Genomic DNA, 14817 nt, shown 5'->3' on the forward strand with positions numbered 1-14817 from the left:
TTACTTTTGGGGGCTTGGGGGGGGGGTTGATTTCTTTTTAAGACAAGAAAGCACTACTTTGATTATGCAGTTGACTTTGTATCTAACACAAGCCTGAACTAATTCATCTTTGAACAAGAGCATTCAACTTTAATTTAAAATTTTTGAGTCTTTATTTATGTTATTCAGTAGCTATGATTACAAAACTAAAGTTTATGCTTACTCTGGATTTGTCTAGTTTCCGTTTCTAGTCATTGGATCATATACCTTTGCTAAAGCAAATTGCCTTCAGCTGTGGAATTTTTATACCTCATACTTGAATTCATGATTTTGTTAAAATAAAAGCATTGGCTTTTAAATATCCTTCATGTAGTGCAGCTATCGGATCTATATAGACAGTCCTGCAGCACAGGAACTACATAATACTATTTTGACAGTAAACCAAAAAGTAGTCAGATTTGGTAGGGCCTCTCTAAGAGATCGGAACAAGTAGACATCACAGGTGCACAGTAAAATGAGAAGTTACTCAAATGCACATAACATACAGCAGAAAGAAGGAATTTAAACTAGGTCTCATTCAGTGCTATCAATAACTAATTTGTTGTTCAGCAATAATGGAATTATATTTGGAAGCTAGTGAAGGGGTCCATAATACAAGTTTTAGTGGAAACCCTGATTTAGATCTATATGCTGAAATGGAAAAAGTTCAGGAAAATCATGCTAACCTTCCTGAGAAACTAAGTCTCCAGAAGGCCGTGAGCAAAACGACTGCAAAATGCCTATACAGCACACATGGGCATTTACAATTAGCAGATGGACTGTTTAGTTAGAGAACTACTGGCAAAGTGAAGTAAAATAATTGACTACCAGACTGTATGAAGCAGAAAAGACAGTCTGGCAATTTTTTGTTGAGTGGGAGTTCTAAAGAGGCTGATGGTAAGTAAGTGGAATGAATATAGTCAGTGTTTAACATGTTGTACGAGAACACAAATGCAAATGCTATACCACAGAAGATGTTTAATTGATTGAGAAGTTGAACAAAGTTTTCACTTTGAGGGGTCTTGCAACCGCTGTTGTTTGAGGTGGCCTAAGTATACCTTCACAGCAAGCAAAGCTCTGGCTGCAGCACAGCTCTGAACCCTCATGCTCTCTGCAGCCTACCCTGCTCGTGATGCTGATACTGAAGTCAGAGCAGCACAGGCATCAGCCCAGGCTAGCCCAGCCAACAGCCTGCCCTAGATCCCAGATACACATGCAGGTTGCACTGTGTGCTACCACATCCTATTGCTGTTTGCGTCTGCTCCCAGTGGGCTAGTGCTAGAAAGAGCCTTTTTGTGTCAAAGGCACACCACCATTCTGCTGGGGAGGCTGCCTTAAGCGCTGCCCTGGGGCAGCTAACTGTTTGCTGGAGCCCAAAGGAGGACGGCTTGTCTCCTGCTTCCACTGCTACTGTTGGTGCTTATGAGCTCCTTTCTCTTGCCACTTTTTGAGTCTCTAAAAACGGCAGAGAACAGTCCACTGCTTTTGCTGGGTTAGTTTCCTTCCAGTCTAGTGAAGTAAGGTGATGTACAGCAGACTGCAACACACCCTGGCATGCAGTAAGCCATGGGAGGGTGAAGGCCAGAGGGGAGAAGGGAGAACTCCCTCTCCCCGTGGGTAGCAGGTAATGAGCTTGTCTGTCAGCTCAGCAGAGCTCCTGGCACTGCAACCTTACTCTGTGCAAAACTATAGCCGTTTTACTGTCTTTTACCCTCACATCTTGCTAGATTTTGTGTTATGGCCTCCAGCGAGTCAAATACAGCAGGGAAGATAACCTAGAGTAGTGATGTGTGCCCATTACCAATTAGGGCTGTTTTAATTTGCAGGAGTAACTACTCAGAACTGTCAGCTTTTTCTGCGTCCTTTGTCAGATACAAAGCCAATAGGGAAGTGCAAGACCTTACTGCTTCCAATTTGGACCCTGTCAGATTTTTTCAAGACAGTGAGCAATATTTTGTAGGCTCATTGATTTTATGCTCTATTCTCATTTTGTAGCAAGGTCACCTTCCAGCGTTGCACTGGAATGACCTTGGAGTAGAAGCTGTCATGGCCCCAAGTTGTGCCATACCAAATTCCTTTGTTATGAAAAAAAACAACTAATGTGTTAGAGATCAGAGGTCTTTTTCCTGCCTGACCTTGAGACTAACTGACATTACATTTTTAACTATTCTATACACTAGCAATGGGAGGATTATATCTTTAAAAATGCAACAGGCAAAGAATTTTTTCTGAAGTAAAAATTATTAATGCATGGCATCTATTTCTTGCACATGTCCCCTCCAGAACCTGTTTAACAAAATGCTACATAAATAGTTTCATCAAATGGTCAGCCCAGAAGGCAGCTGTGCAAACTGAGTAGAAGAATGCAGATTATAATAAAGAAGGGCAAGAGAGCACCATGAAGAACAGTCACAGATTTCTCAGGATCAGTGCCAAGACTTTTGATTTTTGTAATGCATGTATAATTTGGTGGTCCAGGTGAGTAAGAAAATAAACATTACGGGGTGAATAATAAACTGGCTGGTGGAGTTTAGCAAAAGACTTAGTTTAGCAAAAAAAAAAAGGGGGGGGAGGGATTCTGAATGCTCATTGGCTAAAGAAGGGGAAAGTACAGACTATAAAAAACATTAATTACCTTTGCAAGAATGAAGATGGAAACATATTGTTTTACAACAATAAAAAAGACCAAGAGGATCTTATGATAGATCAAAAGGGCATATAAACAAACCAAGGGAAATCCTTTCTTGTGATGGAAAGGCAAGAAAAGAGCTGCTACTTTTTTCTTTTTAATATTTTTAACATTATGGAAGAGACTTTCCTGTGAAGATAATTTTATGAGCTCTATCAGTAGAAGCGATCTCAGTTTATCAGCTGGCTGTAAAAGGAGGCTAAGTGCAGATATGTGGTAGGTAGGGTGAAGGCTTGCTGCAATGCACGCAGGGATACTAAGCATGGGAAGAAAGGTCTCCCTGAACCCAACAGCAGCACATGCACCAGTTCAGACAGAGAAGGTTTACACTTAACACAGTGCCTGTTTCCCTTCTCAGGGGATACCTAAGAATACAGGTGTAAAGGCAGTATCCAATTTTATTCAAATAAAAAATATACCAAGAAAAATAAGACTATATCTATATAGTAATTTTTCCTGACAGAGCCAGGGATAAACCAACTGATAAGTCTGGGCTTTACAAAGTCATAGCACTGTCAACGAGACTTTTTCTTTTTTCTTTTGCTTTCCCCTCCACCGTCCTCTGAAGATTGGGCAGGGCTGGGTTAGGATAACATGGGTGTGCCTGATCTGATCCATTTCCTGTGCCTGCAAGCCAGGCACAAGCCTTCCCCACTTCTGTGGTCAGAGACATTGCACATATCAGGAATTCTTTAATGATTTAAGTGTTTTAATATAATTTTCTAAATGTTCAGTCATTTCATTATTTACGCCATTAATTCTGTTTTTCCTTCAGTTCCTGAAGCCACAGAAAGTGACTACATTCACTGTTAATCCACTAATGGTAAAATGCCAAAGTACTCCCCCCTTGCCCCCTACCCCTCTGCTCCCCTACTCCATTTCCGAACTTCTACACCAACTCTTGCACTGATTAAAAACAAATACACACCTCAAGCAGTCCCCTCCCCCCCCTCCAGTAAAATCAGCATAACAAATACTGCAATTAAAATAAAAACAATCTGTCATGACAATTATTTTAAAAGTAAGTAACACTGAATATCAAATAAGTAGAGACACTGTATTTTTTTTTCTTTTTAATACAGGGTGGAGGAGAAATCTGATTTTTCTTTATTTAAGACCTTGTTTTACATTATGGCTGGGAACCAGGCAAAGGATTTCAGGGAAAGATTTTTGTAGTTCTTAGATCAAGCAAAATAAGTTCTATTAAGAAAACAAAACCAATCCTGTCTCCTAGTAGTGGACTGTATGCTAACACATTATTTTCATTATATTTGTCAAGAGAGTCTGCACAGTGCTTTTATGGAAGTGTAACTCCCTTCTCCTGTAAGGATTTGTTCCCTCGTGTGTCTTCCACATCCCTTAATCTGTCACAAGAAAAAAAATCCACTGTACCTAGAGTCCCATCACCTATCTGCTTTGCATTCAGTCAGAGAAGCCCAACAAGTCAGTGCTAACAAAGGCTAACCTACCAAACATCGCCTTCCTGTGTACTTCTTTCCCCTTGCAGGTTGCAGTGCTTGAAGCGAGTGAGTGCTTGGGTCTCCCTTCTTTACTCCTTTGACAGAGTGACCTGGAGATTTTGTCATTCAGTTCATCATCTTTGGAAGCCTTATGCCACATTTATATATTTCCTGAGCGTGATAAGGAAGAGTGCCAGGATAGAACAATAACTAACTGATCTAGCTTTTGAAAAAATAAGCTTTCTGTGCAAAGGGTTACTGGCATGAGCATCAAGTTCTGCTGCTCCTGAAAACTAGAATCCCCATATACAGATATCTAATAATTTAGAATCAGGAAATATTAATACATATGACTGTATAATTTGTCCTGTCATTCTAATTGGATTCAAAGAGAAGATTACTTCATCTGTCTGACATGGCTGATGCATTTTTTAATGTGCTCCCTCCTGATCATAATCTTTTCCCTCCGCTCCAGTAAAAAGCACGCCTTATACTTCCAATTACTTGGATCCCTCCCAAGATATCATGCTTTTTGTGATTGTAGGTTTCTAAAAGTGGGAAAACAGTTGGATTAAGGCAGAAGACTGACACAAGTGAGCAGTAAATCACAGACAAAGCCAATTAGAAACAATCTGATTGAACAGGCAACTGACTGCCAAAAAGTATGCATTTATGTATTTACACCTTAAAGTCCAAGACTCTTTGTAGCGTTCCTCATCCAGTCTGCACATTTAAACAGACAAAAATAAAGACAGCTTGTATATGCACAGCACTTCTTAAAAAACAGGAGGAGGGGAAGAAAAGAAAAACAAAACAGCCAGACCAACAGCTTCATCTTGGTATAATCATCCGTTCTATGGCACAAATGATATGATCCCAGTTTTTACAAAATATTGCCAACAGTGTCACTGCAAAAAAAGTGCAGATGATATGAAAACGGCTCTTCATCATAGGAGCAATGAACTTTGCAATAGTAGAGACACACACTAAGATGACAGTCATGAAGGCCAGGATAACATTTATACATTTCCCCAGGAGCACTTTGGCATTAACCGTTTCAGACTGCTGTGCTTGCTGTTCTTGCTGATGGAGCTCCAGCTTTGAAACCCGGGTCTGGCATGATTCCAAGGCTTCCTGGAGATAATAGAAAACAAGAATCAGAGCAGCTGTATTTCAACATAATGCTTTTTTCCCTTTTTAGCTGTGGAGCCATCCCTCAGCTAGATTAGAAAGTATAATTTATTACAGACTCCTCAAATTTGAATGAACTACCAACTCTTTTTAAAATAAATACACTTATATATCTGTATGTATGTATCACTGTCTGCTCAGGCATAATTAAATCTGACAACATTGTCAAAAATGCAGTATTTCCATTTTTCATGCTTGAGGAAAGTATCACAGCTCTAATGTTCATGATAGCTCATGTTTCCTGCATCTACTGATGAGACAAAGTACTGTGAAAGCTGTTGCCATGGCAACTTTCACTGTATTAAAACAGCATCAAAGTTAGTTTCTTTGCATACACTATAGAAAACATTAGGGTAGTACTGGCTTGCTGTGATACTAATTAACTCTCCTGTGCAATGTGTACCATTTGGTTTACACCACCACTTTGGTCTACATTACTTTTGTTCTCCTGAAAGACACCCATTGTACAGCGCTGGGATTATGTTCTCAGTAGGAGATTGCCCTCTTCCTCTGTCAGCATGAAGGCTCATTAGCCCATATCCTAAGTGTACAGCATGCCGGGTTATCTGTCAAGGATGTGAATCTGAGTCACACCAAACAGCTTTTAGCCATGCATAGAACCCTCCAGTATAAACTATAATAATAAGAGTTTAAAAATTGTGTATTCTGATAATTTTGCTGAAACAGAGAACACATTATGATCAGATATGCAAGGCAAAATGCAAGTGGGAGACTAGTCTCATGATTACTAATGGAGGAAGCCTTCTATTGCCAGGCTTATGAATACATCCTCCTCCTCTTCCGCTCTGTAAGTTTAGGCACTCATCTCAGATTATATTCAGCCACCCCTTCTGGAAGAAGGGTCGCGAGTCTGAAACTACTGCATACACTCTGCACACAACCAGGGCAGCCAACGGGCATGGAAGAGTCTTGGGGCTCTGCTTTGTAGCTAATGACTGCCTAATGTAAAACATATGTATACAAATCCTGAGAGCTGGTCTGCCTTTTCCTAGTTCAGTGTCCTAGCTGTGAAGCTCCAGAGTCACGCTCCTCCTAGCCTGCTCTCCTGGTCTCAGGGATCTCAGCTTCTGACAGCTGAGCTGCAACACAGGGAGAGCAGAGACAATACTCCCATACAGAACATCCTGGGAGGCAGAAGAAATGAATTCAATCCTCTTCTCTCAGAGGTGGGCTTAGAAAACAGTCTCTCACTCTTGACTATTTTTACATTGGTGCTCTCATACAAAAGGTCAGTGGCATCATACTACTGGAACAGAATTTAGTGAAGGCTAAGCTAGTCAGGCTTGGTTTGAGCACACTAACAAAACAGACTTCTCTGGAGACAGAGCTCAGATCCCTTATTGCTGAATCCAAAGCAGCTTTAGCTGACTGGGCAGCCAGCTAAGCAGGGACAAGATCTCCACTAAGCATACTCAACAGCAAAGCTTCAAGTGCTATAGGAAGGTTTTGCTTGAAACTTCAGATGCCTAAGCAAGTCAAGTGGGTTTTCCCTGCGCCATTCTCCTTAACTTCAACTCCGCCATACTCACCAGGCTTGTTTTTTAAATCTTTAGACAGGGACCGTGCTTTAAGAGCCTGGCTTGCTATTATGTGGTTTTTCCAGGTCCCTCCGGGTCTACATTGCTTAGTTTCTAAATGGCCTATCCTGAAGGCACAGGAAATGCAATTACACTATTTTCTTCAGTCATGAGAACTCTGACCTCCCCATGGAGGAAATGACAGTGGAGAATCCTGTGGTGACACTCTTTCTCTTACAGGACTTTCTCTTACATGACATTTTCTACCTGACATTTTGTTTTAAAGAACACAGACCTCGCTCTTCTGCTTGAAGGTGTACTAAAAAATGTTCTTTAAATAAAATGGTTCCTAAATTGCTAACCCTGCACTCAAACCCTCTCAAGGTGAAACATGGAAAATTTTCTAACTGCTTCACTCACTTGCCAAAATATGATTTTCTGCTTGAGATGTGTCTTGGGTGCCATTATGTAATATGCTGTAAGGCTGTAGTTTCATGAGATAGGTCAACCCAACATAATCCTTTGCCAACACTTAAAGGAGAAAAATTATGCTCCAGCTTCCCTACCTCCTTCCCCACTCTCAGCTGCAAACTCCAGGCATCCTTTTAGTGAGTTGAACTGGCTTACCATGTGATCAGCCAGGCACCAAAGTCAGTGCAAGGCAGCCAGCGGGAGCATGGGGGAGATAGAGCTGGGAGGACAGCTCCCTTTAGGCAACCATGAGCTACTAATTTGGCTCAAGATGTAAAGCAAAACAGCACCCTCTGAAAGGCAGTTTCCTTTCACTGTTTTAGCAGTTAGCAATATTACACAGAAGACGGTTGTCAGTAGGTGGCACAAATTCCCTTAGGGTTCACATGTGCTCTTCTACATGCTGAAGAGCTTTTCAGGCCTTCCTTCCTCTCTGACTTTAAATTTTTCTCAAATCATCTATGCTGCTTTAGAGAAAGTCCATCTGCGAAAGTGTTGTACCTGGAGTTCTGCACTGAGAGGCTGAACAAGCATTTTAAGAACCACCCCCACCTTCACCCCCCCTTAGGGACAAGGTGCTCCAAAGTTAGCTTGTTACTTAAAATACCCATAACTTAAATGCTTTCACTCTATCTTAGCTTATTTGCCAAACCCCAAATAGACAAGTTTTAACAGGCCCAACTGTACAGAGATAAAAGAAACAAGGCTACATCAACTTAGCACTTCAATTACTTTTAAAAGTCTCTGACACCCCTCCAGGGTTCAGGTAATGAGTTAGCAAACACTTCACAGCCCTTTGACTGGAGATCTCTGCTCTCAGTTCAATTTTTACATCCTCGAGATGCTTTCAGAAAGGAGTCCTGTACAAGAGACCTCTCTTCTCCAAACCTACAAAGGAACCTGTGATATGCTTAGATTCAGTACTCTCTTCTCACTCAGTTCCTGAGGGTTTGTTAACTCTCATACCAATCAGAAAAGAGTTCAGTCCTTCTGCTACCCTCCTGCTGATTTTTCTCTCTACCTTCAGAAATGTGAACACCAGGATGTACAGGGCAGTTTTTATTTACTATCTGAGCAAATAAGAGGACAGTCATTGAGCTTTCTTACATCATTAGTGAATTTTAAACTTATGGTAAGGTAAGGCAAAACAATCTTTTCACCCTTAGACTTTGGGTAGAAATATTTCTATCCATCAGTTGCTTAGATTGCATATAAACATGCAAAGGGATAACCACATGCTGTTCAGGATAAACACACAGAAATTATTACTGGCTATTACTAGCCAGACATGACAGTTACCAATTACTTTGAGGTGAACACACCCTACAGCTTTGACTATAGGGGCTGTTGTGACCATAGGTTAAAACTCTAAAATTTTAATTTGCAGATCTAAAAATCTGTTTATTGTTTGGCAGTCTTACTTTTTACCTTAATCTCAATTTACACTTTGTCATGCAATATTAGTACATATTGGAGAAAGCCTGAGCAACAGGTTTGTGTTAGGACACTGTTCCTCTGGTGCAGGAAATTAAAACACAGGCCATTCTTCATCCACAAGTCTTCCTGGACTATATTATCAATTCTGGCAGGTAAAATTCTGGGTCCATTGAAACAAATGGAAACTGTCATGATTTAAAGGTGTTAGGTTTTCATCTTAAATCAGGCAAAATATCGGCTTAAATCTTTCCCCACATTCTTTATGTATAAACATGTAGAAAGATGTGTGTTTTACAGCACAAGATTTCTAAAAAAATGTTGAAAGTCTATAATAACCAAAAAAATAAAAAGAAAAAAGGAAAAAAAAAGAGAAGAAGTACCTGAACATCTCGTGATCGCTCATATGCCTGATATGCCACTTTCTCCTCTATGCTGGCTAGCTCTTGTTTCAAGTTTGCTGTCTCATGTTGATGAAGATCAGTCAGATCATTTAACTGGTCTTCCAATCTTTCATATCTTTTCAGAAAAAAAAGTTTAAAATTAGTGCTTTCTATTCAAGAAATGTTAAATCATGACAACAATTACACATTTCAAAAGGTAACCTCTAAGGATGCATCTGATTGGCATTACAGCGTACATAGGAGAGAAATCGGTAAAACTTTGGAAAACACTCTGTAAATGTTTGTTCAGCAGACTTAAAGCCTTTTGTGACAACTCCTTGCTGGCCATGGGTATTAAAGGACAAATATTTTTATATCATTGGCGAATTTTATAAACTGAAAACCAGTGGCTAGGGATATCCAGTTCACATTTTCTCACTTCTCACTCTTCATTCAAACAAGATGATATAGTTTCACACGTAAACTTGAGCCAATTAACAACTCGCCGGTAATGGAAAGGAAAACTGTGTTCCCCATACGCTCTCTTTGTGAGGTCCAGTCATTCATCTGCAGCCCGTTTTGGCATGTGTCTGCATTGTAAACCAATTCAACTGAACCATCAGAAAACTAAAATTATTTTTGGTCAGTTTGTAACTTGTGTACAGGCAAATGCTGCAGTCGGCACAAAAAAAGATGGAGGCAAAATTGTGCAACTGTGGAAATGGCGACAGGAAGCTTGAGACCTTAATGGCAGTGAGCTTCCAAAAAGGCCACTCTGCCTTCTCATGAAACCAAGCATACAGTAGGACATTTGCTCTATTGTGCTCTCCCCCATGTCACCATCTGACCTCTGGCCTTCCCTGTGTTTCAAGAACTGTAAACATGGAAAATACTAAATACTGTGTTTCATACTGAGGTTTTGCCCATTACCTAAGTAGAATCATCACTTGATTTAATAAGTGAGATGTAGATACAGCAGGTGCAAACACTTTGTAGAACAGATCTCACTTCCCACAGTGGATGATAGAGGGGGTAATTACCAAGGAACAAACACAAGAGGAAGCTGTGCTGCAGCACTTAAAATTACATTCCACAGCAGTGTGTCACACCAGGAGTGTGTTACACAGTGACATTGCATCCACTGGATGTGTCTGAGAAGTGTCTGTACAAGGTGCTAAGGGTGTACTTATCAACTGTAAGTCAGCTCTGTTACACCGCGGACTGATCATCATTTACAAGTTATAATAGATTGAAAGCCTTCCATTAGTTACAAAACAACTGGCATCCCTTATACACAGTATTCACATAATACAGCGCACCAGTAAAATGTCAGATGGCAAAGTTTTCAGACAAGCCTTGGACAAAAGGCAAAGAATCACCACATTATCTGATGTGAAATATTAATGTTACACCTGTATTGTCAGTTACTGGAAAGAGTGGAACATTTTGATACCAGATACTAATTGGAATTTATCCTCTTGTTTCTGAAGTATACCCCCCCAACACACACACATTTACTCTTTCTGAATAGTTCCTATACTCATTCAAAGCCATTTCAAGAGAACAGTTTAAAAAAAAAAAAAAAAAAGTACCTATATCTTTCCTCCTGTAACATCTGAGAAATAAAGCCATAGTCTCTTTTAAACTGTGTTTTTAAATTCTCAATATCATCAGCTAATTGGGACTGTGTCTCCTTAATTTCCCTTAGTTCCTCCAAAATCATGGAAAGCTTTCCGTGGCTGTCCAGGGTGCCTGCCACAGCAGCACCGAAGGAAGTATTCCCATTACTATCTGCAGAGCCAGAGGTACCACTTGAGCATTCATCATCACTAACATATTTTGGTTTGGCCACAATAGTAGCACTGCCACCATATGTTCTAGAACTGGCTTCTGGCCGAAATTCATCCAGGGTATTTTTGAGATGAGCAATGTTGTCTGCACTACCAAATTTGTTTCGAATCAAGTTTGCAAACTCTTTAGACTTGCTGAAAACAAAGACAGGTGGTGTCAAGGAGACACCCGGCACACCCGATTTGCTGCTCTCAGTTCCATGCCCAGATGTACGAAGCTTTCCATGCTGAGTATCTTTCAAGTTATCCTTGGAAGCATCCTTAGTACTTTTGGAGGATCCATTTTGTTCAATATCCTTGAGCTTTTTGTGATACTGTTCCAATTTCTTCTGCAGCTGGGCAATGGAGTGGGCAGATTTCTGGTTCTTTTTCTCAAAGACTTGTTTAATGCGCCCAGCCTGTTGTTTGTCTGCACTGTTTACTAGTTTCAAATACTCAGCCACATTTCCATCTCGAGCTGTTTGTTCAACTTTGATTTGTTCTGTGACCTTCAGGATCTTCTGTTTCAAGCTATCTGCGCTGAGTTTAACTTTGTGAAACTCTAAAACCCCATCTGGAACATCAAAGTTCAGGTTGGTGTCAGAGCCTCCGCGGCGAATGTTAAGTGGCAAGCTCAGGGTATTCATGTCATGTCTTTCTACCTGAAGGGAGGGAAAAAGAAAAATAGAATTTGAATTTTATTTTTGAAATCTAACTTTCAGTTTCAATTTCCCCACATACTGTAACAAATACAGAATATAAAGTAGTTTATAACAGCAAAATAGAATGAACTTTTCTTTGAAAATATGAAGGATTTTCCCTCATCTTCCCTAGGCTGATAAACACCACAACTTGCCTGTCTCTGTTTAAAAAAAAAAAAAAAAAAAAATCACTAAAAAGAACAAGAGTGAATATATATTTTTTGAAAATCATTTAGTTATTTACAAAAATCAAAACAATACCTAGCTAGAAAAGATTCCTAAATACATTTTAAAATATAACTTTTTATTATTATATTATAATGTATAATTATATAATGCATTTATGTTACTATTACATTTATTATATTTTAAAATATATTAAATATATTTTTATTATCAGGAGATTCAAAAAATCATGACATAATTATCCCCTCATTCTCTTAGCAATGGTCAAACCCTGATTTAGACAGATTTTTCCCTCTAAAACAAGATTATACCATCCAATATATTGTACCAGGTTAAAGTCCTTTTTTGATGCATGCTCCTCCCACCCAATTCATCACACAGTTTTTGCACAACTAGCTGAAAGTTCCTGGAAGTTTACTGCAAGCTTCAGCAGGAAGCAGCTGCTAGTTTTTAGTGCAGAGAGTACAAAGAAAGAACTGGTCATCATTTGACTTTTTGTGCTTGATGAAGATGTCCAACAACTTGATCTGCTGTAGCTAGGTCTGCTTTAAAAGCAGATTCACTGAGTGGGATTTTCAGAAACCCAAAGGAAAAAAAAAAAAAAGAAAAGAAAAAAGCATTTGATCACGCGTATAATCCCTACATCTTATGAATACTCTCCGGAAGCGTAGCAAAAATAATTAGTCAACTTGGTCACAACACCAAGATAACTGATTGTTCATCTTTCTCAACAGAAAGCCAAGATAGCCTGATACGAAACAGAGTATTTCCTCATATAAAGACAAAGTCACTAAGGAGCCGCAACAAGAATGACTTTACCACAACAGTTTCATCCCTGTTATCATCACGCGTTGGCCCCTGTGACAAAGTAGGTGCATTTCATTAAAGCTGTCACAATGTCCTATCTATAGAGACTGCTTAACAAACACACTAGCCATAATGGGTTTTCAGATCTTAACACCAGGCAGAACTACTACAATAGCTTGGTCAAGACCACTGCAGAGAGAGGGCAGAGGCTGAATTAAAGCATATCTTTTAAAGATGCTTTTATGGAAAGCTGTTCAAATGTCTAGCTTCTCATTGCTAAAGGTGGCCTGACTTATTGTGTTAAAAGTGTAATTTCCAACTGCAGTACTTTGTATGACTCCCCATGGCAAGACTTCAGCGCACATACCTGTCTAGTGGTCATCGCTTTTTTTCTTGATTAATAAAAAAACATCATTAAGCATTGTTGAAAGACTTGTTTTCCCACCTCTGCAAGTCTTGGTGGCCCTCCTGAGGGCTACCAGCATTCCTATACAGCCCTTCAAACACAGGCTCAGGAACCAGACTTGGGATACTATTATTAATGATATGCATCATGCACAGATCTATCATGAGAACTACTCTCTCCCCATGTCCATCATGAGGGGTTACAAATACAGAGAGTGCAATACAGCCATAAAATTGGATCTGAACTGGCCATTTCAGAGACAAGATCTACTTCTTATTCTCATAATTACATTACTGCTACAGCACTGCTCTGAGAGTCATCACTAAAGCAACTACTTACAATGACCTGAAAGTCCATAAATCTTGTTTTTCTACTGTACCTTTTCTTACAGATTTCTCTTTGAGAAAAGATGGCAGCACACCAAGCCTAACACTGCCATATCTGCTTCAAAAGTAAAATGCATCTCACCAAAATTTCTGCAACAAACTTTAGTAAAAGTAAGAACAAAAACCCAACCCCTTCCCCCCTACTATCAAAAAAGTGATGTGTTTACCTCATCAGTTAATGAGGCTTTTTACCTATGTTTTCATAAATACTTTTAAAAATTGGCAGGCTCCTGGTAGTAAAATGGAATAGCAATAAATTATTCAAGGTCTAATGACAATAACTTCCCTGGCCAAACCCTTTTCATGTGAGTTCATGAAGCCAGAAAAGCCTGCCTCTCCTTTTCTACCATGCCACTGCTGATTTGAAAGGGTCCTCTGCAGGGTCTGGTTTCTGACAACAGTAAAAAGGTGACACAGAAATTCACATTCACCAACCTCTAAGCTAAACAAACACTTGAAAAATGCAGACTGAACAGTTCTGGTGTTGACAATTTCTTTTGGAGAATATTGGTTAATGGCAACATTTAAGACTTGGAGTCTGTTCTAAGGATTAAACCAGTGCTGTTGTCTCATAACTCTGCACTTTACCAGTTTGCTCAAAAGAATTAATATTGAGCCATACGTTTAATTATTAAAAAGGGATGTCATGTATATAAATGCATTAAAGTTGTATATGATTTAATATCAACATTCAAATGAACTTCACAGAAAATCTACTTTATTAATGACATCTCATTTTAATATTAGCTCAGATATGACACACACCTGGAGCCTGGGATGGCATTCTATATTCAGTACAATAATTAATTTGAAGAGTGATAAAGATCACAGCTGGCTCAAAACTAACTTCAGTTTTTATTTTTAATTGAACAAGCCTTAGAAGTATGACTAATAGCTAAAACAAATTTAGCCTTTACAGATCACTTTATAAACAGTGATTTTTAAGTCCTCACAACACTGTTGTGGTAGCCAAAATATGCATTCAATATGAACAAAACTAGTTTCACATAGGATACTTGTATCTTTCCAAAGCTCATATGGGAAAAAAGCAATCAAGGCAAATAACTGAAGATCTTAGGTACTAGTATTGTAACCCATACCGTGAATATGTCTTTATTTACTGGGTCTGGACAAATGCAGTAAAGAGAAAAGACTGAGTATAAAACAATAGTTTCCTGAAACATTAAGACATTTTTGAGTAAGCTTTGGCACAAAATTATACTATAATAAATCACTGAACTGCGCATACACACAAGTCAGAACCATCACTGCTGTTACTCAGGACAAGCTGTACATACTTCCAAGAATGGGTAGGGTC

The 14817-nt window shown here is 39.3% G+C and overlaps 1 protein-coding gene and 1 long non-coding RNA gene across 8 annotated transcripts in view; one reads left to right on the forward strand and one right to left on the reverse strand.

Moving 5' to 3' along the window:
* The window catches only part of LOC112966205, a 19790-nt gene extending 6220 nt beyond the window's left edge, over positions 1-13570 (forward strand). Inside the window, exons 3-6 of one of the 3 annotated variants that reach the window (XR_003253536.1) lie at positions 2302-2496; positions 11529-11606; positions 12635-12768; positions 13505-13570. This is a non-coding gene — a long non-coding RNA (uncharacterized LOC112966205). Of the gene's footprint in view, positions 1-2301; positions 2497-11528; positions 11607-12634; positions 13060-13504 lie in introns of those variants that run through there. The other 2 variants (XR_003253535.1, XR_003253537.1) reach the window with 2 other exon arrangements.
* The window catches only part of TMCC3 (transmembrane and coiled-coil domain family 3), a 76136-nt gene continuing 64949 nt past the window's right edge, over positions 3631-14817 (reverse strand). For all 5 annotated transcript variants that reach the window (XM_026066069.1, XM_026066072.1, XM_026066070.1 and 2 more), the window contains exons 2-4: positions 10777-11675; positions 9185-9320; positions 3631-5301 (exon numbers count right to left, since the gene is read on the reverse strand). In XM_026066069.1, coding sequence (XP_025921854.1) covers positions 4999-5301; positions 9185-9320; positions 10777-11675 — 1338 coding nt within the window. In that variant the 3' untranslated portion in view covers positions 3631-4998. The remainder of the gene's footprint in view (positions 5302-9184; positions 9321-10776; positions 11676-14817) is intronic.

The sequence above is a fragment of the Apteryx rowi genome, unplaced genomic scaffold (assembly GCF_003343035.1).
Source record: "Apteryx rowi isolate R43461 unplaced genomic scaffold, aptRow1 scaffold_237, whole genome shotgun sequence".
NCBI lineage: Eukaryota > Metazoa > Chordata > Aves > Apterygiformes > Apterygidae > Apteryx > Apteryx rowi.